The sequence below is a fragment of the Cuculus canorus genome, chromosome 3 (assembly GCF_017976375.1).
Source record: "Cuculus canorus isolate bCucCan1 chromosome 3, bCucCan1.pri, whole genome shotgun sequence".
NCBI lineage: Eukaryota > Metazoa > Chordata > Aves > Cuculiformes > Cuculidae > Cuculus > Cuculus canorus.
Genome location: NC_071403.1, coordinates 84811030 through 84837947, shown reverse-complemented (window position 1 = coordinate 84837947; position 26918 = coordinate 84811030). Strand labels below are relative to the sequence as shown.

Below are 26918 nucleotides of genomic sequence, written 5' to 3'. Positions count from 1 at the left end.
CTAGGCTGCTCAAGACACGAGGTCATGAAGAGGCAAGAGAAACACCAGACTGGAAGGCTGCAAATTAAAGGAGAAAGTTGAATTAAAACCAGTGCACTTATGCACATGCACATACAAATATACAATCATAACTACACTAGAAGACTGTTCTGGGCACTTACATCCTTGTTCATGTGTTGGGAGGAAGTTCATTTCTAGTACAGGCTACTGAAATCAATTCGCCTAACGAAGCATAAAATGCTCCTGAGAATTGAGCAGGAAAACTCGAAAAACAGGAATAACTTTTCAGTTCATGAACCAAGTGTAATGTTTATAAAGGGTATTACTGTCCATCTAGATGCATGTACTAAACAATATCAAGTTATCTATATGAAATAGCCTACAAAATGTTTGGAGAGCAGAGAAAAAAGTGAATAAACTTCAGCTCAGTTTTTCTGTGGAATAGTTTTTGCTAAAAAAGTGTTACGAATACTTACCTATCCAGGACCGGAACTTGTATATCTACCAAAAAAAAAAAAGAAATATCTAGTAAATCACAATGTAAAACCTACATTATTAGTCACTATTTGCTACAGAGTATTTAAATAAGGTATCAGTAGTTACCTGCTATTGATGTGCTGGGTGTTCATCTTCACAGGAGAATCCAAGACTCTAAGTTTTAAAAAGGTTTTAATTCTTTTTTTTGGTACAAATAAATGTTCAAGCTACTCATGCCAAGATTCCCATTCGCACAGGTGTGACCTGGACAAACACAAAGGCGTTCCTCTATACCAAAGACTTCATACTCAGAAATGGTGATTATTTGTTCTTAGGGGGCAGGCATTTTTCATCATATTCTGGAGAGCAGTACAGAAAGGTCACTTGTCTCCAAAGACAACTGGTAAGCGTACACACTTCATGAGATATAATACAAGCCCTGAAACACAAGTACTAAACGGGTTATCTCCTTGCTGTTTAAGAAGATAGAAGGTCTAGAGCTACATCTACATTAATGCGTTATGAACAAAAAAAAGTAGGGAGGGAACTACAGCTACGAGACTTCAAAATATCACAAGCCCTTTAAGTAAAGGGAAAAAAAAATCAGGTACACATTTTCATCGGTACAGTTTTAACGCAAAGAATTACCAAATTTTAACACCAGAACTAGGAATCATTCTAAAGAATGCTGGTAAATAATAATTTGTGATTAGATGCACTAATAGAAAATTTCAGTTACTACAAGAGATCATCATAATTATAAACCTTACTCAGCAATAAAACACTGCACTGACACTTATTTTATAGTTTTAAGGTAACGATATTAATTTATAAAAACAAGAGTAATTGTAAAAACTCCAAACAGCACATCCTTTCATCTCTGATGCTGAGAAGCCGGTTTACACAAATAAATGTTTAGAGTTACAAGGTTCTGATACAACTCTTAAGACTGCCAACTCAAACTCATTATAAAATTAGTAATTCCTGCCAGATATACAGTTAGCATGCCTCACTTGAAGTGAGAGTATCCTCTTATATACACCATATTCACACATTTACAAGAGTGACACATGGTTTGTTGAAGAAATGCAGCTTGCACAGCATCAACACTCCACAACAGATTTACATGCACCTATAACTAATATAAAACATCCTTGCCTCAGCCGCATCTGTGTATTACTACCATACTGCAGGAGTTCAACTCTTTTCTCTTGAGTTACACTATTAGAATGACTGGCTGGAATACTAGGGGTATTTTGAATAGCTTTATCCTTTTAGAATAGTCTTGAAATTTTCTCGAATGCTGTGAGATCCCTACAAGTTAATTCCTCCTTAAACAGCAGCAAAATCATGATTTATATACAGAAACAATTATAGATCAAGGAACAGTCCAGAGTCTACTAACAGAAAGCTGACCAAATTCTGAATACTGCAGAAATATCAGTTTGCTAGAGAGAAGTCAAAACATGTCACTATAAAGTATTTCAGATGTTTACATGATGTAGTTTGTTCCTTTAAGAATAAAAATGTTCTTTGGAATTTTATTCTCTACTAATGATTCTCTTTTTCTCCTTTCAGCAGCTGTGCCTATTTACTGATTAAGGATAGGCTATTAATGAACTTCAGTCTTTACTTCTTCTGTAGTTTATTCAAATAGATGTGTTTCTCAACTTCTCTTCCTTTGGCAGTTAGTTCAAATACTAATCACTCTTCCTTCTTAAGATCAGTTTTGTACATACTCCTCCAAGGTAGGATAGTTAAGGGCAATTATCTTGACAAGTTTGCTCTTAGTGAAAGACATGAAGAACTGCAGATAAAAAAATCAAAAAGGAAATTTACAATTAGCAAAACTAGCAACAGAATCTCAATTCTTAGTTGAAGTTATTTATACAAACCAGCTTGTACACAGTGAGATGTCAGACTGCAAGAGTTCTTCAGTGTACAGCAGCAGACTACACTCTCTAGATCTGTTTAATTGTACACTACTGTTCTGCATGATGTACATGTTTTTGTAAATCGTTCAGACACTTAATTCCAACATTAGCTTCGAATTAGTCTTCTGCTTTTATAAGTGCAGAAAACATGTCTAAATGCCAGCAAGCCACAAAATTAGCTTAAGACTCATGTCAAGTGTAGTTCTTAAAAGGTGGTGTATGAGGGACTACATATACCAATGAACTCCCACAACAGCTTAAAAACTAGTTTGTTTCAAGGCTTTTGATTTGTTTCCATAGCCAGACAATGAACCAAAACAAGTAGCAGGAATGGTCTCCTAAGACCTGTTTAGTAGAGATACAGAAATAGTTGTTCAAGATTTACTGTGACTCCTGTGGTGACACATGAAGAAGCGTAGTAAGTTCACTCATGTTACAAATAGCCTCATATCTGCAAATTGCCTTGATGCTACAGTTGGCTGCCACCCCAATGCACCAAAGGTTCCCACAGAAACAGAACTAGTGTTTCTGCACTGGTTTTTGATGCATGGGAACTTCATGGGGTGTTGTCAACATACTGCATGTTGTGCTTTCTGCATTTGCTCCTGCGCCTTCTACTTTACTAGTTATCTTTATTATCACAAGAAACTCTGTGCAAGTAAAACAGGTAACCAAGCCATGTCAGCCACGGTCAGAACTATTGATTATCAAGATAATCAACTTTAATTCTCAAGTTACCCAAAAAGCAGTCTTCCATCATCAACTACTACAACTAGAATGGGAGTGTTAAAAAGAAAGATGGCAGAGGCTAACAGCCAGCCTTGAAAAAGAGCCTATGCAAAAGAATTCTTCATCTTCCACAAACACAAACTGCTTCTCTATCTTTCCTCATTCTTCTCCATATCACCAAAATTAATCATAAATAAAAATTACCTGTTGCAGAGCATTCTTCCTTCTCCTCATCCTCCTCTGAGCTCATTTTCCACACACTGCCATTTTCACAAAGCTTTAACAATGAAGAACTACACCAGCTTGGTGAAGAGAAGATTTGTTTGCTTCTTTTTAAATTGCCCCTGTTTAACAAGTTACTAGAGCTTTGGCTGTCATAGGCTGGCACTGTATTCTTCATCACAACCACCAGGCAAGCTGGCAAACTAAAAAGGATGGCATTTGTTATTAAAGTTGCAAAAACTTTTGCATGAATAGAACACATGACACAGACGCATCCACAGTGGTTCACATATTTGTTAAAATTAATTCCAGGCAAAGCCGAGAGGCCTTAAGCCACTTTTAATATCTGAATTTTTGAATTAACTGATGATCAGAAAAATACACAAGATCACACCAACTGTCACTTGCGTACTTCATATGTAATTTGCTGGAGCAATTAAAGCCTAAAAGAAGTTTACTAGAGCATAGATGAAAGACATTCACGAAGTTTCCATAGATACCACAACAAATACGGCTTATTTGGTTATATCTGATTAGAAAAAAACAAAACACCCTCAAACAGACCAGTCAATACAGTGAAGTTGTATCTTGGCCTGAAAGGAGCCTGTGAATCAAGACAAGTTTCTCATTATCTTCCAGTATATTTAACAGGAATATCTATTTGTACACTACAGTAGGAAACTTGTAATGGAGATGCCATAGATGAGATTGCTAGCGAGTTTGGCATTTGTGTTTGACTTGGGAGTAATTAAGCCACTTTTCAGGCTTTTCACTGTAGCCACTGAAAGAAATCTACATAAAACTGGGATATCACAACACAGATACCCAAAACAAGACTGGACACAATTTAAGAGTTAATAGTGCAGAAACAGCCAAAATGTAGAAACTAACATTTAAAACAACTTGGTGACTTTCACTTATGCAAAGCAACTACTAAATACTTACTTTCCATAAAACTATTCCTAGCACAGTGAACGCAACTCGCCAAACACTAGTTCCTCAGAATTAGCAGCTCCCCAGCAGAAGACTTCTACTCGAATACTAAACTAATGTATCTGCCTTTGAGGTTCTTATGGTAATACTAATGTTGAGTCAGATTAGGTGATGTAAAATTAAGCAAGCCAAGAGCACTAAGTTAAGAGGACACGTATAAGTTCAAGAAACTTAAGAGCAGCAAGATTCACTGCTGACTCTAAACTGCCAAGCTAGTTTCTAAGATCATGGCCCAGAGAGGGAACTGAAGAAATAAAAATGCCTGACACCTGCCCCACATGCAGTAAGTTCCAAAATTAAATACCTTCTAGCAGTGCAGTACCACATTTCCTAATTTTGCGTTATTTTTCCAGGCCACCAACAAATCCATTCACTGTTCTGAGGGGCCGCCTAATTCCTTGCCTCTCTAACTCTGAAACTAAAAGATTATGACAGCAGTTTAAGATGCAACGCTTCTAAGCTGAATCCAGCTGAGACAACCATTTATTGAACCTTCACAATTACACAATTTTCACAACTTCAGCTCTGCTTAAGCCCCACTCATGTTTGTGACCCAATCTATGGAAGACTCCCACCACATATTTCATACCCATCACTGTCTTTCCAAAAGTCCAACACAGGACCTGAAAGCTGGAAACCAACTTATTTCCCTTCTGGTATTTAGACTGTCAAATGTGGGCACGCTGTTACCCCTTGGTGTGAACATTCAGTTGTCCACAAGCAAAACAGGAAGAAGGGTACAAGTGAGCAAGGAATTATTACAGTTCATACTGCAAAGCAAAGGATTATAGAAAAAAAATAACAAAAGAAAAGCCAAGGAAGAAAAACCTAGAAGCAATAATAATGGCACCAAGTACGTGGCAAATGTGTTCCTAAAAAAAATAAACTGAAAACTATTATCTAATTCTTGCACCTCAATGCAAGAATGTACATATTTTTGAACTCTTAATTTGCCAAGGGATTGCTAATGTGTTCTCCTCTACTTTTTATTCACATACACAAATATTATCCAAATGTGGTTCTGAAAAATTTGGAAAAAAAGCATGTTTTCAATGGCCCAGGTACTGAAGTGTTATACACTTTAGAAGGTCTAATATTTTATCCTTAAAAATAAAATCTAAAAGCTCTAGAGAAAATGGACAAGTTTCACTTGGGATAAAAATACCCTTACAGTTACATTAGTTAACACACTGTTGTCCAATTCATGGGTTCCTCAGGGAGATGGAGGCATTTTCCATTTTCTGGCATCCACAATTTTCAAAAGAGTACAACTACCTAGCATAATACATCCACAACTCAGCATCTCTGTTATAGTTCCACATAGTCGTTTAAGACCAAGGACATAAGGCTGCCAACATATTCTTCCATTCCACCTGCATCTTTGGTTGCAGTGTCCACTTCAGGACTTAAGTGTAAACTGTGCTCTCCCCTCTAGCCGCTGATGAGTGTAATCATGTTCCCTGAGGCTACCTTAAGTTTTTGCCTAATATTTTGTTACGCTTTTTGCAAGGTTAACTAGAATTCTGATAAATCACTGAACTTGTATCATTGATCAGTTTTTAACTGTGCCCCTAACTCAAAGGTGAAACTACAGAAGTACAAGGGACAGGTCTTACAGCTGCTGTTAATGTTCTAAGTCAGTATCTCACCTGAACACTAATCAAGAGCAAACATCAAGGAAGGCTAGAAGCACTCTGTAGTCAGAAAAGTGCACTGCTGGGAAAAGAGGAATAAAAAACCAAAAACCCACACAACACAACACAACATCCACAGCTTGTTTTAACTTACCTTTGAAAAGAGAAGACTTCAAGTTGTAAATACATTATCCCCCAAAGGAGCCTAAATTTGTTAATCCTGCCTCTAAAGAAAACACTTTGTGACCTTTAGTATTGAAGGAACTCAAAAAAAGATTAATAGCTAATTCTTGAACATGGCATTTAAATTGCAGACATCAGAGATAATGAACCAAGGCAAAGGGGATTGCCGGATTTGGGATTACAGTAGAGATCAAGTCAGGTTAAAGCTGTTACAGCATTCTGTCATTGTTGTTCTTTACAAGTACATGGAATAAGTGTTATAATTCCCTTTGCCACAATTCAGGAAAAAAAAAGTCTTATTACAAAAACCTTATACTGGATACATTTATACAATCTGTTCATAACAAGAGATGTGATGATTCTTCAGAAGATTCTTCCCCTTCAGATGTATATCAGGTTCTACCACATTCTCCCTGAGGATGCAGGAAGCAAGAAAGACTGTACAAGTCTTAGGAAAAGCTTGCAGTTTATTCCTTAGTCACCATCTAATCCAGTCACAGCTCTGCTCAAGCTTTGTCAGTCATTTTAAGGGAAGCCACTTGTCCCCTGGCTGGCAGTTGGCCAGTCACTTCTGCTACGCTTTATTTAAACCCTCCACTGTCCACGGGTCTCCTCCAAAATGAGGCATTAATGGCTTAAGGCCATCACAGTCAAGCAGCTATTCCAGGATACCACAGGGAAGCCCTACACCAATGAAACAAGAAGTGGACCTGAAATTAGAGGTAGCTACTGTTGCCAAAACCTCTACCAGACAGGAAAACAAAAGGAATCAATAATACAATTATCAGAGGGTTCAGCCTTTATCTTTAGTATGCTCTTTTGCTTTATTAACATTAAAGGCAAGATAAAAATAAAACATCTCCAATCAAATAGAACACGCACACATTTTAAATGTTAATGTTTTGTATTTGAAGTGTCTAGGACCAATAAGCAACCTCGAAATTCTGACCACTGACAGAAGGAATATAATTTATATTTGTATACATAAATGCCATAGCTTTTCCTATAGGAATTCAGTTACAATTGCAGAGCCTTCAGCAAAAAGCTAAACTTGCATGACCTTGAAGGTACAACAAAGTACTTGGTTTAATCACATATCTATACATATATAAGACTGTATTTACCCATCTGCAGATAAACTAAAAATGTCCTCAAGAAGAAAACCTGTCACCTAAGACAGAAAGAGACATAAGGACGGAGAAGAAGCACCAAAGAAAACAGACTGTAAAACTGCTTAAGAAGATAGCATGATCACAGATGGAAAACAGTTTTATTGCAAAGTCCTTTTCCTGAATTACGAGAGGAAAAGGAGCCACCGAGTTAGAGTGTACAGTTAGCACTGGTAGTATCATTCACTAGATGTGTCTATCCCCACAAGTTCTCTAACACAGTTAATGTACATATGACAAGAAACTGGAAGATAACTCCGTTGTTGCAAACTCTGGTAGAGATAATTAACAGTGCTAGAGTCAAACAGTTCAGATTTTAAAACAAGGTGAAGCAGAGAAAAGATTGCACCATATTCAGAAAACAAATAAATCTTATTATATGAAGAAAAGCAAAACCTCATACATACGAAAAACCACAAACTCGCATATGACATAATAAGAGCTCTCATTGCAACAACTTGCATAAGCACTGCAATCTGAAAATAGACCGAGAATGAAAGACTCACAGGAACAGGAGTGTTCACTTTCTGAGCTAACAGACGATTCCCTTTGTGCAATTGGGCAATTTCACTTTTGGCAGTTCCAAGCTTCTAAGTTCTCTTCTCTTGAGAGGCAAGAACTCAGTCTACTTATGCAATCACTACAGAGCTGGCATGTCTAAAGCTTGCATTGCTTTTGAAAATTCTCAGAACTCTTCAAAAGCCAAGAAAACTACTACCTTGAAAGAGTCAAAACATACATTTTCAATATAAAATATTTAGTACATAATTAAAGCTCTTTCAGCTTCTCTCTTTCTCCACAATAATTTGGAGATAAAACAGTTTTTTGTCCAAAGTACCTTCCAACAAAACAGACAATGTTCAAAACTTCCACTCTTAACACAAATCAATGTAACAGTGACCTAGGAAAACTGGGAATTAATCACTGGCGGACCTATATAAAAACAAGGACAGATATTTTATAAGAAGATATTAACTTGACCTAAAGCCATATTGAAATATAATTTGCTGAATATAGATATAATCTCATGAGGCTACTTTCAGTTTTGCCAATTTAATTCTTAGCACTGCCAGGTGCTATAAAGCAAAAAAGATTTTGGGACCTTCAGTGAATAGCTTTCTAGAACAACATCAGTAAAAACTTGTGTCAAGGTAATTGGTAGTTCAACATCTCCCTTCAAAAGTAACAGAAACAGCCAAAAAACTGCTTATATTCTCTACAGTACTTTCAGTCAAGCACTCTCGCCACTGGATTGATGACATTTCTTTTCTCTGAATTATTTTTTTAAACATCTTTAACATGCTGTGGAAATTACTGTCCCTTAAGGGTACTTGTTACCATGCTTGCAATATATAAACTTGTTTTGAAACAATTTTCAAAAAGCTAAAGGCAAGCATTATCAACATCTGCAGAATCAAAACCTACCTCTTAAAAATATGATTTGGGACACTTCAAGTACAAAAAAAAAAAGACTAAAAGTAAGGGTGGCCTAGTTTTTTTAAGTTTCTCAACCTCCTGATTTTGCTTGTACTAAGAAGATCAGATGCAACACCAATAGCCTTCAGTATACAGCCAGGAAGAAAACTGATAATCATTAGATCAGTTTCATACTAATTCCTCAGCAATGCTATGAGCATTAGAAAGGAGTAATAATACTTCTCTTGGCAGAAGGTGTTCCAAAATCAGAAAAGTAGCTATGGTGGTCAAAAAAACGACCCATGAAAGGAAACAAACCACCTCCCTAACTTCTGCAAGAAACAGTGACAGGCCTGCTTGTGGCTGATCAGATATATCTCACATATGCATCGGGCTGAGGCAAATACAAAAGACGAGAACCTAGCTGGAAATTAAATGGAGCATATTATCCTCCAACAGCAACCGACAAACATACAAACTAACGTATTTGTTCCCAACATATCTGGTAAAGTTCCTTCACCACAAACTGCTCACCTACTTGGGCAAGAGAAGAATGGGATACCAGCATCGGTTAGAAAATGTTTTAATTTTTCACAGAGGGTTTAGACATAGCCGACTGACTATACTGCTGCAAGTGGTATTTGTAGAGAGAAAGTAATGCAGCAAAGATACATTCTAGAAAGGAACATAACAGATAATACAGCATCATACAACAGTATTATACTGGTTACACTACCAGACTATACTACAATTGAATGTAACTCTTCATTCACAGAAAGGCTGGAAATACTAAAGAACAATGTGACCAGCACATCTTTCTCTATTAACTGATTATCTTAAGTTCCTAGTTTTTAACAGTGTATTCAGTAATGAGTTAACTGCAAAGGTTAAGGCTTTGGGAATAGTTGCACAGATATTTGGGAATAGATCTCAGAAGGCCTGGAGGAAAAAGAAAGCTGATGCAGCTCTACTGCATAGAAAAGCCCAGAAGAGAAACATCCCTTGAGCTGGGAAGTTTAGTGCCAGTTTTGAGAATATTGTCAATTCACATCAGCTATAACACGACTTAAAATCTAGTTTCAGGAAAGTCACATGTGTCAGTATACAGTACTCGATCAAATGGTATAAAAACACAGAAACAGGTCGCATGAACAGATACTGTCACCAGCCCTTCTTCCCATTTGAGAAGTTTACAAACAGTTTAACACCACTTAGTGTGAAAAACGGAAATTTAAGATTGAAAGAAGGGAGATGTGTCTTATGTCTGGGCAACAAGAAAGGAGAGAATAGAAACAGTACAGCAAAAAGTCAAAGCAGACAATAAAATGACATTCAGGCTCAAAAGAGGTTGAAGAACACTGCGAAGAGCTGTGTAAAAAAACATACTGGAAACAAAAAAGGTCGCTAAAAAATGAGATTTGATTTCACAAACTGGTAAAAACAGAAAATAAGGAGGCAAGGATGCAAGACGAAGACGTGCTAATCAAAGGAAAAAGAAGACTCTGCTGAAGGGGAACTGTTGCATAGACAGAATCTGCAGAATAAGGGACTGTGTTCCAGTATTCTTAACCTCCTCCAATAGTTAACACTAATATTAATATTTATTTCTTTTTTTTTAAAGGAAACTAACTTCATCAGAACTTACAGCTGTCAGCTATTAAATTGAGATATTTTAACAAACTCTGGTTTAGTGTATGACACTTGAGGATTCATGAAGAATTCAATAAAGAATAAAGATGAATCATACAGTTTGAAAATAGGCCCTACCAACACTGTGATCCAATAAAGCAGGATCAAAACCATTATAATTAAAATATCAACAATTTTACAAAATGTTACACACGTCTTCTGGGCTTTATCAACTTCCAATCTAAGTCAGTGCTTAGAATTTCCAGCAAATTAGGAATCTATTTTCTGAAAAAGATGCACTGCAAATTTTCTAAGTCTTCCAATTATCATTTTCCTAGACTTCCCAATCAAAGAAAAGCGAAATGTAACACAGCAAACCACAGAAAAATACCACACTGCTTTCAATTAAGGTTTTCACAGCTACAAAATATTCCAAAATCTTGAAATAGTCTTTTTTATATGACCAGAGTCACAGAGAAAATACTTAAATCTTAATGTTGAGGCGATGTCCATTCAGGAATTGGTTATATGAAGCAACATTCAAATGCAATTAGAAAGATAGAATACTTCAAGTTCTTCAGGGCAGGAACTGACTTGTTTCTCATATTTATGTGCAAGAATGCAAATGTTTAACATTTACTATCACATAAAAACATCTGCCACTTTAGCTACAACTTAATATAAGTGTACTCAAAAGAGTAGAATCATAGAATCATTAGGGTTGGAAGGAACCTTAAAGATCATCTAGTTCCAACCCCCTTGCCATGGGCAGGGACATCCCACTAAATCAGGCTGCCCAAGGCCCCATCCAACCTGGCATTGAACACCTCCAGGGATAGGGCAGCCACAAGTTCCCTGGGCAACATATGCCAGTGCCTCACCGCCATCATCATGAGGAATTTCTTCCTAATGTCTAATCTAAATCTTCCCCTTTCCAATTTAAAAGTCATTCCCCCTTGTCCTATCACTACAAGCCTTTGTAAAAAGTGCCTCCCCAGCTTTCCTGTAGACCCTTCAAGTACTGGAAGGCCGCGCCCCAGAGCCTTCTCCAGGCTGAACAGCCCCAACTCTCTCAGCCTTTCCTCCTAGCAGGCATGCTCCAGCCCCATGATCATCTCTGTAGACCTCCTCTGGACCCATTCCAACACCTCCATGTCCTTCTTACATTGAGAATTCCAGAACTGGACACAATATTCCAGGTGTAGTCTCACAAGAGGGGAACAGAGAAGCAGAATCACTTTGCTTGCCCTGCTGGCCACACTTCTTTTGATGCGGCTCAGGACATGGTTGGCCTTCTGGGCTGTGAGCACAGAGTAAATCAGAATTTCAAACCAGTTTCAGTAGCTTATAAACAATTATATGTCAGATGTTTCAAGAATTATCCAAAAATCTTACTTGTAGAGGTCAGCATTATTTCTGGGAAAAGGTTTAGCATTTGCCAGAAAGATTCCTTCATCTTGTCGGAAATCAAAGCTTATTACCTGCTAAAACTAGCAACACAATTAAAAACAGCTCTCCTGAAGAGCTATAAACTTTCACAACTTGTAAAAGTACATAGAAGCAAGTATGAAAGTACACACAAAGCACCATTAGAAAAATTACTGCTATTTATAGGGTCCACATGTCCCAAAATAAGTTAAGTAGATGCATCCCTGCAGTGCCCCAGTGACTTCCAGTAATAATTACCAGTTGCTCTGGAGACTTAAAATCAAGAATCTTGTCATCCTAGTCCAAGGCACAGTACAAACACTGCATCCATTCCCCCAAGACTAACCCAACACACAGTATGCCCACAGAACCACAGGCTATCCTCTTTTGCTACTTCCCATCTTTTTTTCTTCATAGGCTAGACTTCCAAAAATTTACTTTTTGCAAACCTTAAAGGCAGCATGTAATACGTAAATGTTTGTACACCAGCCTGTAACAAAAACTGCAACTCAAAGACCACTTCTAATTTCAATATAATTGTTTTAACTGCTTTTTGTGAAATGCTGGGTAACATGGATTGACGTCACAAAACATCTATGACACTGCACAAATGTTAAACACTACCTCTGAGAAAGCAGTCAAGATAAAACTATTGCTAAAAACCACCCACACTCTCACTCAAATTCATCCCAATTTTCTGGAACCTTAGCTGCTCTGCCTCCTAGTATTACAGTACTACTACATCATTGCATATACAATCTACATCTTAAGCAACTACATTCTACTTCCCCTCAGTTTTAGTCCCTTTTACTCATGTGACTCTTTGTTTTCAAAACGAGAAGGAGAATTCTGGCCACCTTCTGGCTCACTGTTCATTTTTTCCAAACCTCTCAAAAGAGAATTTTTTTAGAATTGAACTCTGGCAAACTTTTGTGCACCCACACCAGAGTTGCACTCTAACATTCAAGACTACACATGATTCAAACTTAACAGCTCATATTTTATACGTTACATTTGTCAGTAATCTGATTTCTTCAATGCATGGTCTGAAACAAAAAACTAACACCAGCAGTACTAAGTGCAAATGCTTTAATCTTATTACTAAAACAATGAAACAGCATTTTGAATAAAATACTTCCAAGAAAACTAACAACATTATAAAAGGAATCCCTGGAAGTTTGAATAAGAAACAGATATTTTACTAGATACCTCTATGAAGAACAGTGATTAGCCTGCTGAGACAGTCTACTTAAGCAAAATATAAAAATCAAGTCTATTTATTCATGTGGCATTTTTTGGTATCATCATTTAGAAGCTCTCCTGTTTATCATAATTTTTTCCTATTGTTATTAGACCTACACACAATTAAGCTTTTATCTGAGAAATCCATGAAGCACTCCTCCAGTGGTATTAGTAAAATTGACCCATGACTGCGCAGACGCCAAGGTGCTAAGCCAGTTAAGCAGTGGCTCAGTACTAAATTACACTTCCCCAAGGGAACTTCATTACATACATAACTCTGAAAAAGCTGCTCACTTATCATGCCCACAGAGTACATGAGAAGTTCTCCTTCATAAGCCCATGCCTAGAGTCATATCCGTGGAGTTAATTTAAAAACATCTCCTTTCAAAGTCCTCTCCGCTAGCCAGTGTCATTGAGCTGAAGGAATTCCAAGTGACTTTTCAACTTCAGTGATGCTATTCACAACCAACCTATAGAGTCAGAAGAGAAACAACAGTTGTTTTGTCTTTTATTACCTATTACAAAAAGAAACCCAAAAAAACCATAAATGCCTAATAAATGTACACAGTTATTCACAAGGTGAAAATGGAGAAGAGATACGAAAAGAGTACTGTGGCCGAGTTCCTCCTTACCAAAGTTTCCAACTGCTTAAAAATAAAGAATAAAAAGACTCCATATTTGTCACAAATATACTGGAGGAGGAAAAGAAGTTCCACAGCATTAAAAGATGATCCTAAGATTAAATTCTTGTGAGAATCGGAGCCAAATTCACTTTTCCAGTAGCTGGGTTTCTTCCCAGAAACATATCAACTCCGGCCTTCATCTCTGAGCTTCCTATCTATTACTTCAGCTTCCCCTTTCCCGCCCCTCTCAAATTCTGACAAAAGTTCTTCAACAAATGTCTTGCAACTGTTTTTAATTCCTACTTTACCTAACCTAGATGATGATATAAAGTGTTTGTGAACTTCAAGCTGACTGCATAAGCTTTTTAAAACAGGCACGGATCAGCTTACTGGGGGAGTTCCGGTTCTTTGCTTTAACAGTTTGCTTAAAAATGTCCATCAACACAGACTTCACAAATATTCACCTGAGTGTATAACTGGCACAATCTGTTTACAACTTGGCAGTCAAGACTTCTGTTGGCAGTTCATGAGCAATGCTGTCCTTTAATCCAAAGCATTTAAAGGACTTCTGAGACTTCTTTAGCACAGTTAAATATTATTATTTATATCACTAGGAATTCTTCCTTAATTGTGGAACAGAGTATCAATAGCAGGGCCAACTAATTGTCAAGTTACAAGCATGTCAAATATAGTCTCCAGCCTCTTTTGCACCATCTACATAGTTTTCCTGAGCAGTTAAAGTAACAACGTGCTTGTAGCTGTGCTACATACAATCTAAAAGCGTTATATAAAACATTTATCTGTATGTGGAAAAGGCCTAACAAAGTATAGTTACTAAATTAAAATTTTCTAGTTACACATTTAGAAAGTTACATAAAATATCAAGATTAAATTTTCCTATTTAAGAAAAGTCACTCCAAAAATTAGTTTGCATGAAAGATGTGGAGTTTATTCTTAGATACACCTGAAACTTTAAAAAAAAAACCCAAACCCAAACCTCTCTATAGACTTCTGTCATTAAAATTATACTGAATAGACCCAAACAGAAAGACAAGCCATAGTTTAAGGTTAACTCTGATTAAACTTACCTCTATATTCAGTATTGCTAAGGAAATATAGTATTTCACACAGTGACCAAAATAATCTAGCTACATCATACATCAAGTGGAATACACTGCTTCTAGTCTTGTACTGAAGTCATTATGAAATCATGAATGTCACGTCATTTAAATGCCTCAAACACTAATCCAGGGAAACAGCAGTGAAAACATTCCCAAAATATTTAAATCTGGTATACTGAAAGATCTAACCATTTCAGATTAAAAGATGTTGATCCATATCCAAGACTGTCCCACTGCATTTAGCACATTAAGGCAATCTTTGTAGCAGATCTTTCTGAAACTGCGAGTGTCGAGATTAATGTAGGCCACCAACATCAAAAAAAACCCTGAATAGTTTACATGGGACATAAACAGCCGATTTCCAAATCCAACTTCCAATGAAGCTACACTAAGTGGTTGACACATGCTACAAAAGTGTCTAAAAAAGGAAGTGCATGACCAAGCTTTCAACCACTGCACACCATAACATGCCTTAAGCCAAACGGACAGCATACAGTGTGTTTTCTGGTGGCTGTACCCTGTATCCAATAATCACACCTCAAACTTTTTCATTTTTTGAAAAAGGACAGTATTTACCAGCTTCACAAAAGCACATTAAGATAAGGTCTTACAGTCTTCAAGAAAGAAAGAATGTGTTTAAGTAATTTATATAGTATAATCAAGTCAGCTAATAAAATTTACAGTTTCCAGGAGTTCCAATTTTTTTTTTCTATTTTAACAGGGGCATGCAAGTAAAACAAGATACTGATTTTCCTGCAACATCTTGCTCAGAAGGTTCCAACCACATAACCTTCAAGCGTAAGCACTTTTCACTCCACTCTTTTGATGTGGATCCACATCTCTCATCATTCCTTCGCCATCACTTCAATCTTTACTCCCCCAGCCTTGTAGTGTTCGCTCCTCCAGAAGCAGAGGAGTTTGATCGTGACAAAGACACAGTAGCACCTTCCCCATTATGCTGATGATTCTGGCAAAGAACCAGCATGTAGGAAGTATGGGAACAGCCAGCCCCCTTTGTCCTGTGGTCCCTCTGCAGGGAACACACAGGAATAAGCAAGCTTAGAAAAAAACGTACAGGCCAGAAGAAGGAAAGGATAGAAAACAGGGAAATGTGTCACTAAATGCACTGGCCATTAATCAACAAAGAACAGTGCAGAGCAATTTTTCTCCCAATTAGAAATCCACAAATGACACTACCCAGACCAGAGAGAACAGCCTTGGGAGGAAAGAGGAGGGGCAAGGAAATCAACAGCAAATTGCTTTCAAAAAGTCTTATATTAGCTCAAATTACAGAAAAGTTTTTCCTATGAACACAATTTTTGGTCACCACGTAACTATAATGAAGTCTTAACAGTTTCATGCTCAACTACCATTCAGACTTAAAACATTTAGTAGAGGACACAATTTTCTTTAACAAAACTCAGCTAAACGCAGACAGTAAAAAGGGAAGAGAAAGCAAAAGAATTTTTACTAGCAGAGATATCAAAGCAATGTTGAAAGATCTTATGGAAGTATAATTTATGAATCACAGCAGGAGAACACTACTAAGCATACCTACAATTAGAAAAAAACTATTCCTTTGGCAACTCTGCCAGGCAACCACCAATTCAACATCCAGGTGCAAGAAACCTGTAAGATCTCCATTGCTAGATTCATTTCTTCTTGAAAGTATGTATTATGCAAATCAACTCTGATAAATAATTTTTCTTACAGTAGCCTGGCTACACTTAAACAAGTTTCCCTTTCAGTGTCACGTGAGATGCCTTATAAGTTGAATATCCCGGAGTTCCCAAGGCATGCCCACAACAAACCATCTTCTTTAAACTATTTAATTTCCCTCCCTATTCTTAAATTAATAGTTTAACAATATAAAGAGAGAACTATTTTTACCACAGAAATAGTGAAACCATAATTTTTTAAGTCTCATCCATCAACACGATTTGTCTTTGTCAATCACAAAGTAAGCTTGCATATTCAAATCAGACTCTAAATTATGCCTCTGAAGGTTACTTTCAGAAAAACTATTTTATTAAACAAGTTGGCCTAAGTAGGCCTACCAAATACTTAAGATCAACACATGAGCTTCACAGTTTAAATCCTAGACCAGTTACGTTACCTGTGGCAGAAGACTACCAGTAGGCTGTAAGATACAAGACAGACCTAGTCAGTGCTTCTCAGTTCCTGCCACCTGTTACAAAACTCAACTTTGACTATTCAGATGTTTCTAACAGTAGCATTGAAATAATGATTTGGTAATTGAATAACTAGTTTTTTCTTCAACTAAAAAACAAATTACTTAATACCTTCCCAGGAAAACAGTACACAATGATTCAAGATGGTCTTCTGGGGTTCTTTATGATTTACTGCAAAAAAATGTTTTGGTGGTTCTTGGCTTCAGTAACTTAGAAACAGATCAGATTCAGCTGGAGAAAATACACAAGAAGCACCATTATTCAAGTAAATTGAGTCAAAACAACTGAATAAAGTCTAGCAAAGAAGATTGGTGCACTATGTAATATAGTTTTGGTGATTGCTATGCAATTCTGTGTCTTCCGTCCTATAACTATAAAACTGAAGAGCTAGATATGAACCAGAATGCAGGCCATCCCAAGAAAATAGTATCTATCCAAAATCAAGACTGCTTAATAGCATCTATGTGTGCTACTTACCTTTTCCTAGAAAATACTACTCATAGGAAAAACCTGCTAAGTCAACTCTGACAGAAATAGCATATCAACATTTCTTCTGGCATTATGTAATGGTCTCATCATCTTCTGCTCTGCCTGACAGATTATTTTAGAACTGGCTATACCAAAACATCCAGAACTACATTCTTTGACTCACTAGATGTTTATGTTTTGTCTTAAGCTATCTACTACGAACACAACAACCTTTTCTTCACAGTAACTGTCAGCTCTCTGGTCCCGTAAGAATACAAAAGAAATGCTACTCCAAACTTCTAGAATAGAGCAAATATTTTTTCAGAAAGTAAAGGTTTGAACAAGGTCTACTTTATTCCTTCATTAAAAGTGAACTCTTGCAGTGAAAACAACCACAGATAATGACAATCCAAAGAACAGCAGCTTAAATGAAACATATTTTTAATGTTCTTCAGCTGTTCCGTTTTAGCTTGGTTTTCAGACTACAACGCACATAAGATCAGGTGTTATCAGAACCAGCATACTGCTATAGCAAAAACTCTCCTGCTGTTATTTCTCATGTGACCAATTGAACTGGCAGAAATTATATCCAGCATATTTTTTCTCCAGCATCTGCATCAACACATTGTAATTGATCACAAGCACTGTTTTCAAGAAGTCACAAAGTAATAATCAACATGATTACACCAGCAAAAGATGCTAGGACAGCTTTAGTTACAACAGAACGGAGAAAAAAAAAATCAAAGTTAATCATACAGGAAAGTTAGGTTCATTACAGGTCACTAATACACACATGACACATGGACTTCATGGTTAACTAACATTTTCTTTCCTTTTATGCATGTTAGCACACCTCATCAGGCAAGTCTTTGAGAACAAAATTTTCACATAAGACCCAGCTAACAGGAGTATGAGCACAACTGTTGTACGGAAGATTATCACGGTTCATCTATATATTCACAGCAATTAGCAGACTTGCAGCTATGGAGTAGTTTTGAATCATAGCTTTCCTTTTAAAGTTTCAACTTCATTAATACCTTTTTCTCAAAGTATGCGCCTTCTTTTCTCACAGCCTTAAGACTACGTGAAGACATTCAGTTAACACACTGGTTTAGTCCCCAACTGAAACCAAATCTTTATACATTCAAAAATATCTCTCCAAATGCATATCTAACAGACACTGAAGTTACACATAAACACAGGCTGAGCATGGCACACCAGTTTGTGGTACAACTTTATTGTTTTAAAAGAAAGAGTGCTTTCCCCCTGCTAAAAACAAAAGAAAACCCTTTTTCAGCTCCCAGGCCCCCCCGAGGTCTAATGTGAAACGTGATAAACAGCTGGCCTTGCTCTTAAAGGATGAAGAATTAAAAAGTTTAAACCACTTATGTTTCTCCAGTAGTAAAAACAAAATATTGTCAGAATCTTCCTGCAGCCAGGGTACTGGATAATTTAGGCTCAAACAAATGTTTATTAAAAAAGGGCGTTGATTTCTTGGCAGTGGTGAAAAGCAGGAGATACCCCTAGTGTCGACGTAAAATACTACAGGACTCCATACTGTATCACTGCGTAAATTCTACGGCAGTAAAAGGGAAATTTAAGTCGTCACGATTTAAAAAAACAGAGGAACTCAAACACACACACCTGGACACACCGCGCATCTTCCTGCAGTCTCAAACCCCACACGCCTGTCATATTTGAAGTGTCAGCTTTCCGAACCCGGACCAATTAAAGTCTGCATTATCTGGCCTCTCTCCCTGCCAGGGGCTACGTGCACTATAGCTTTCCGGTCTGCACACGAACAGCCAAACGCTGCTGCACCAAGGGCGGCAGGGGTGCGGGGGGACACCCCACCGAGTGTAACAAAACAACACACACACCCCCCCAGACATCGCTACCGAAATGTGGGACTCGCTTAGGGCACTGCTGAGGCATCTGGAAAATAGATGAATCCCAGGAATAAGGGGAAGGGGGGTGAGAGCATTTGAGGTGTGAGAAGGGGCGTGTAAGGGGCTGCCGGGAGCAAGAGTGTGCTTGGGGGAGAGTGGAGGTCGGTGGGGGGGTGCCAGAAGCAAAGCAGAGAGGGAGGGTGTTTGGGGGGGGGAGTGAGGAGCGAGCTGGGGAGGCGTAGAGTGTTTGAAGGGATGAGGTGGTGCGGGAAGAGAAGCAAGGACGGACAGAGTGCTTGGGGTGGGGGGTGTTTAGGGATGCGGGGAGGGCGCGTGAGGAGCGAAGCGGGGACTAGGAGAGTTTTTGGGAAGAGGGGAATAAGGTGAGGAGGCGAAGAGTTTTAGGGGAACATGGCGGGGGGAGGGGAAGAGTGTTGGGGGGGAGGGTGTGAGGGGATGCGGGGAGCAAAGCAGAGGGTGAGAGAGAAGGGCCGGGGCCCCTGAGTGCTGCTGGGGCGGGAGCGGAGGCGAGGAGGCAGAGGAGAGCCAGGGGGCGAGGCCGCGGGCGGCGGACGGGAAGCGGGGGCAGCGCCGGCCCCAGGGGGCGGCCACGGCGTAGGGAAGCAGGCAGGGAGGGAGGCAGGCAGGGAGTCAGGCAGGGAGGGAGGGAGGGAGGCAGGCAGGGAGGGAGGGAGGGAGGGAGGGAGGCAGGCAGGCAGGCAGGGAGGGAGGCAGGGAAGGAGGCAGGCAGGCAGGGAGGCAGGCAGGCAGGGAGGGAGGGAGAGGCAAAGCCCGGGCAGGCGCCCGCAGGAGGACGTGGCCGGCCGGGGGCGGCGGGGCCAGGTCAGAGCCGGGGCAGCAGCGCCCGGGCCGGGCCTCACCCCCCGCCCCCGCGGGCCTGGAATCTTCGGGCGTGGCGGGCGCGGGTGCTCACCATGGCGGCGGGTGGGCGTCAGGCGTTTCCTCCGCAGCTGAATCGGCCGAGCGGCGGCCTGGCTGTCGGTGCTGGCGCCGCGGGCCCCGGCGCCCTCACTGCGGCAGTGGCTGCACTCTCCGCTGCGGCGCGCGCGGCCAGCGAGGGAGGGAGGAGGGGGCGCGAGCGGCGGCGCGGGGCGGGGCCTCCCACATCCGGGCACCAGGGCGGCGGGACACGCCCCTGCGGGGGGGCGGGACGGGGCTGTGACGTCACCAGCTAGAGGGAGGTGGGGGTGTAGGGGAAGGGAAGGGGAAGAGAAGGAGAGGGGAGGAAGGGAGTGGAGAAGGGGCGCAGGCGTAGGTGTGAAGTGACGGAGGGGGTGAAGGTGTAGGGGAGCGGCAGCGGCAGCTCGGCTGGCCCAGTCATAGATTTATCGAATCATAAAATTGTTTTGGGTTGGAACAGATCTTAAAGCCCATCGGGTTCCAACCCCCCTGTCACGGGCAGGGACACCTCCCACCAGCCCAGGCTGCCCAAGGGCCCATCCAACCTGGCCTTGAACACCTCCAGGGATGGGGCAGCCACAGCTTCCCTGGGCAACCTGTGCCAATGTCTTACCACCCTCACTGTGAAGAAATTCCTCCTTATGTCTCATCTATATCTGCTGCTCTGCAGTTTATACCCCTTGCCCCTTGTCCTATCACTACAAGCGTTTGTGAACAGCCCTTCTCCAGCTTTCTTGTAGCCCGTTTCAGGTACTGGAAGGTCACTGTAAGATCTCCTCAGAGCCTTCTTTTCTCCAGGCTGAACAACCTCAGCTCTCTCAGCCTGTCCTCATCTGGGAGATTCCAGAACTGGACACAGTATTCCAGGTGGGGTCTCACAGGAGGGGAATCGAAGGACAGAATCAACCCCCTTGACCAGCTGGCCACGCTTCTTTTGATGCAGCCCAGGATAGGATTGGCCTTGTGGGCTGTGAGCACGCAGTGCCAGCTCATGTCGAGCCTCTCATGGACCAGCACCCCCAAGTCCTTCCTGCAAGGCTGCTCTCAATCACATCATCACCCATCTTGTATTGAAACCACAGATTGCTCTGACCCAGGTACAGGACCTTGCACTTGGCCTTGTTGAACCTCATGATGTTCACACAGCCTCACTTCTCCAGCCTGTTCATGTCCCTCTGGATGACATCCTGTCCTTCTAGTGCAGCAACTGCACCACTCAGCTTGGTGTCATCTGCAAACTTGCTTAGGGTGCACTCAACCTTGCTGTCTATATTATTAATAAAGACATTAAACAGCACTGGTCCCAGTATGGACCCCTGAGGGACACCACTTGTCACGGATCTCCATCTGGACCTCAAGCCATTAACCACTACTCTCTGAATACAACCGTCCAGCCAGTTTCTTATCCACTGAACAGTCCACCCATCAAATCCACATCTCTCCAATTGAGAGAGAAGGATGTTGTGGGGGCCCATGTTGAAGGCTTTACATAAGTCCTGATAGATCACAGCCATTGGTTTTCCTGTGTCCACTGCTGTGGTTACCCCATCATAGAAAGCCACTGGGTTGGTCATACAGGGCTGGAGAAGTGGGCCTGTGTGAACTTCATGAGGTTCAACAAGGCCAAGTGCAAGCTCCTGCACCTGGGTCAGGGCAATCTGCAGTTTCTAGACAGGCTGGGGGAATGATGAGAGAAGGGCCTGCTGTGCTGATTGATGAGAAGCTTGACATGAGCCAGCAATGTGCTCTCACAGCCTTGAAGGCCAACCGTGTCCGGGGCTTCATCAAAAGAAGCGTGGCCAGTAGGTCGAGGGAGGTGATTCTTCCTCTCTATTCCACCCTTGTGAGACCCCAGCTGGAGTATTGTGTCCCGTTCTGGAATACTCAACATAAGAAGGATAGTGAATTGTTGAAATGGATCTAGAGGAGGGCTAAAAACATGATCAGGGGCCTGGAGCACCTCTGCTAGAAGGAAAGGCTGAGTGTTGGGGCTGTTCAGCCTGGAGAAGAAAAGACTCCAGGGTGCAGCCTTCCAGTACCTGAAGGGTCTACAGGAGAGCTGGGGAGGGACTGTTTACAAAGGCTTGTAGTGATAGGACAAGGGGGAATGACTTTTAAATTGGAAGAGGGAAGATTTAGATTAGACATTAGGAAGAAATTCCTCATGATGATGGTGGTGAGGCACTGGCACAGGTTGCCCAGGGAAGTTGTGGCTACCCCATCCCTGGAGACATTCAATGCCAGGTTGGATGGGGCCTTGGGCAGCCTGATCTAGTGGGAGGTGTCCCTGCCCATGGCAGAGTGGTTGAAACTGGATGGTCTTTAAGGTCCCTTCCAACTCAAACCATTCTATGATTCTGTTCCCTTGGGTCTCCGCCTAGGGAAAGGCTCCCTTGGGTTTTGTGGGGGTTGTTAGGGCTGCTGATTGTCCTTGTTCCCCCACACATCCTCTGCTTAGGCTTGCCCTTCTCAGCTGCTTTATAGGTGTCGTTCTGCCTTTCTTCCTTGTTGTGCATCTGCTCTCTGCAGAAGTAAAAAAGGCTAGAGGCGGGGAGGAGGCTCAGCACAGGTCACCTTTGGAAGTGTGGGTCTAGGGGAGGCCCGCTCTCCTTGTGCATTGGCTGTTATTTCCCTTAGGTCCTTGTCATACTTACATAAGGCTGTCCAGGTTGAAACGTGCTCTCACTTCACAGATTTTAGAGGATTGCATTGCAGTGGCATTGCTAGTTAATTATACAAAACTAATGGAATTGTGCTGTGATGAGATAATTCTTAAACATGTATGCATGTCTTTTTGTGGTTTCATGTCAGTAGTTAATGCTTTGTACCATGGATAGTTTACAAAATAAAATAACTGGTGTAGCTAAATGCAAACTAAGATGAAAGACGTAGTCTCAGTTACCCCTTTGGGGCAAGATTTAGGGCAATGCAACTACTTGCATAAGTAAGGCTGACCCTCAGGGAGTGATCTCTGTACATTATAAAGTTTTAAGTAGGCCAGATGACACCATTAAAAACCTCTGTGAAGGGTAAAGTGAAGAAGTAAAAATGAGTTGATTCCACATTCCCTTTGCTGGTTTTGCTCTTCTTTCTCTGCTCGCTCTGCTGAATGTGTTTATTTTGGAGCACCATGACACAGCACATAACACTGTGACAAATGAAGTGGTGATGTGAAAATAATAATTGCGTATAAAATATTGTTTTGTTAATGCTGCCAAAGAGAAGATTCAGTACTATGTTGATGTAGTTTTTCAGGCATTTGCTCTTTGGCTCACAATAGCTAGACACTTTGCCAGGGAAATGCAAATCAATGCTGCCAAGGACTGCATTCAAGGTGAATGGCAATCAAATTTGTAGGGGAAGGAAGACTGGATTATTACTTTAAAACCAGCTTAATTTTTAGGGCCATAGCCGAGCATGAGCTTTGCAGTCTAAAATGGAATTTCCTCTCCCTTCAGCTGCTTCTGGAAAAGGAACTGCCTTGTCTCTCTTGCCCTGTTTGTGGGAGTCTGAGCTGCTCTAAGGTTGACAAAGGTTACTGCAAGAGTTCCCAGAGAAACCTGGAATCTTGAAATCAAATGCTGATGTGCAAATGCTGAGAGGAATGGGGAATCTCCTATATGGAAGCCTGCTAAGGAAACTAGATAAATAAAGGGTGACAGTGAAGTTCAAGAACAGATTGGAAGTTTTGTCTAAAGGATTGAAACAAAACATGGCAATAAATGTGCACTTCTTAGAAACTGTTAATAGCTGATGAAGGTTCTGTTTGGAAACTGATATGCAGCATGCCTTCATATCTGCAGAAAGAGGTGAGGTTGACCAGGAAGAAGGAAGAGTGGATTAGGGAGATTACACAGGAAAATCTAGCAAAAATAAGTAAAATAAGAACATGGTGATGAGTGAAACTAAGTGGTGGTGATCAAAAAGTAATTTATATCAGAAGAATGCCAAACAAACACTAATGTATAACTGTAAGGTTTGAGTTAATAACAAAAGATAAAAACCAGCCTTGCTGGTAAGAACCTGGGCCTGGCCACAGCGAGAGGTTACAAGTGGTAAAATGATCTGATCCAGAGAAGTCATTCCCTGCCTTTTCTTATTAACAGTTACAGATGAGTAGGACAACTCTTCTTTTTGGGGAAAACAAATTCTAGTTGCTAGAATGTTCAGGAATAAAACATTCCCAGATTTCACTGAAAACTTGTATCAAAACTGACTAGACTGTAGCCAAAAAAAAAAAAATAAATAAAAATCAACCTTAAGATCTCCAAAAGAAAAAGGAATTCTGATGTAAAACAGTCTTGCATCTCTGTCACTGCAGCATTACCTGGCAGATGCAAATCTGGAGTAAAATCATCTAAATGAAGGTGAATATGGCTAGAATTTCTATTGCATATTGTAATGAGTCTAAAATAAACACAAATTAGGAATACAATACCTTAATTGTTAACTTACTAAGCTCCAAGTAGAGACAGCCAAGAACTTACGAAAATGTAATTTTTATCTTGTACTGTAGTTATGTCACTGCTATTAGTTTTGAACCTCTAGATGCAGTACAGAGGAGCTTATTCATTTTTAATTCCTTTTTCTGTTGTGGGAATGTGTCAAAGTTGGTTTTCTTTTATATCTAACTTCTTAAAGAAGTTAAAAATGCAAGATGGCATTTGTTAGTGTATAGATAAGAGTCTGTAGAAAGCTATGCCCTGCCTTTAACACTTTCCATTGTATTATGTGTATTTCTCACCTGTATTTTTGCAAATATTGATACATATACTTTTTTAGAGTAAATTTCAGACAGTACTGTATTTTGCCAGTTTCTGATTCTGAAAATCAGTTTCTGATTTGCCAGTTTCTGATTTCAGAGGAGCTGATTAAGCTCCTCTGCAGCATAATCAGGACCATTCAAACTAGGATAAATATATGTCTCCATCTAATTGGAAGCTGTTTTAGCTACAGGTAAATAAACAGATACATAAACTGTATCTGTTTTGGTTCTTCTGTGTTAACAATAATACTGTGGCTTTTTAGTGCTTGGCTTAATGTCTGGAAAACAATTTTCATGCTCCTGCTCATGGGTTGGGATTCTGGCTGCAGTTCTTTTTATAGCATGCTTCTTTTAAAGTACTACTTGCAATGCCTTATCTGTCTCTAAGTTTTGAGGTTTATTTAACAGAGTACGTATGTTTGATCTCCCAAGCATATCCTTCTTTGTCTTGCCCTCTGTTGGTCTTCATATAAGCATCACAGCTGGATGCAATTCCTATGGAGCATTCTCCTTCCTCTCTGTTAACCCAGGGTGAGGGCTGCCACCTAATTAAGTAATCTTCTGCCCTGACCCTTAACCGGCACTAAGCTGCTTTACATAGCAAAGTAGGTAAACTCTCAGGACAGTGCAGTAAAGCTTGAAAATACATGATTTTTAAGCATATGCATGTTTTCACAGACTCTATTTTATGAAAATAGTATTTTATGAAAATAGATAAACTCTTAATAAACTCTTATTCTTCTTTAATGCTCTAGAAGGGAAAAAGGAAAGCCACCTTTTATCAGCTGGCTTTGAGGGAAAGTTCTTTCAGCTACAGTGGGTGGAGGAAACTATTTTATCAGCAAAAGGGGAAGCTTTTTTTTGACAGAAATGAAAACTGTCCTTTCTCAGCATGTTTGAATTGCTCTGTTAGTGCAAGTCCTGAACCGTAAAACCAATGCACCATATAAGGTTGTCTCATTTAATTTGTAATAACAGGTAGAATTATAAGCAAATTTAAAGATACAAAACTGACTAGAATTGACAAATCGTTGGAAAGATAACATGCCTCTCATTGTATCTGTCTTACACCTACATCTGCCTTTTCAGTTGAAAGAAATCATTCAAATGGGGTCTGTCCTTATTTTCTTGCGTATTTGTGAGAGCATATATAAATTGCTAAGATTTGAGAGGAGAGGGAGGTGATGCTTTTTAGATCCTGGGAGGCGCTGCTGAAAAAAACTGGTCAAATGTAAGTGTTCAGGATGCAGAGGAGCACTGCTCTCTTTACCTAGAAAGTATCTCCTTAAGACCAGAAGAAAGTCATAGGCCACAGAAGCCTTGTGAAGCTGTAGGTTAATAGAGTGATTTACGGTGTTGGTTCATTTTGCATCACTGGAGGATGCTGGATTTCAAATAGCTAAAGCAAATGCAGATGTCTAGTTGTTTCTACCATACATGCACTTACTGAAATAGTGGTTGTAAATGCTTCTGATCTGTGGATGTTGCTCCCCAGGGTGGCGTGAATTGAATGTCCTGATGGTAGGACTATTTCTTCAGGTACCCTTATCAGCTTTTCCTGGTAATTAACAGCCCCGGGGGACTCGAAGCCGCAGATTGAAAATCACTGCACGATATATGTATTTTTTTTTTTCTTAACTGGGTTATAAAGAGTGATCTTCTGATCTCCTAGACTTACTACCAGTTCTGAATAGGATAAACTGGGGATAAAAGTGCTTTCTGTATCTTTGACCCTGTGCCTCTGATTGTATCACTGTATCAGTTAGCTCTCAGCAGAACAAATATGTGGAAACAATTTGCAAGAAAGATTGAGACTAAAAGGTTACATTTTTCTTGAGACTGTGCTGTTTGCATAATAATGTTGGGTTGTGATTTTATTTGCT

At 40.1% G+C, this 26918-nt stretch overlaps 1 protein-coding gene across 2 annotated transcripts in view; it reads right to left on the bottom strand.

Annotated features, from left to right (window-relative positions):
- Positions 1-20424, bottom strand: part of PPP3R1 (protein phosphatase 3 regulatory subunit B, alpha) — a 38514-nt gene extending 18090 nt beyond the window's left edge. Inside the window, exons 1-2 of one of the 2 annotated variants that reach the window (XM_054064040.1) lie at positions 604-731; positions 477-501 (exon numbers count right to left, since the gene is read on the bottom strand). Coding sequence is in view for 1 of the 2 variants with exons in the window: in XM_054064038.1 (XP_053920013.1) it covers positions 20284-20286 (3 nt within the window). In the remaining variant the exon portion in view is untranslated. Of the gene's footprint in view, positions 1-476; positions 502-603; positions 732-20283 lie in introns of those variants that run through there. The other variant, XM_054064038.1, reaches the window with a different exon arrangement.
- Between the last annotated feature and the right edge of the window lie 6494 nt (positions 20425-26918).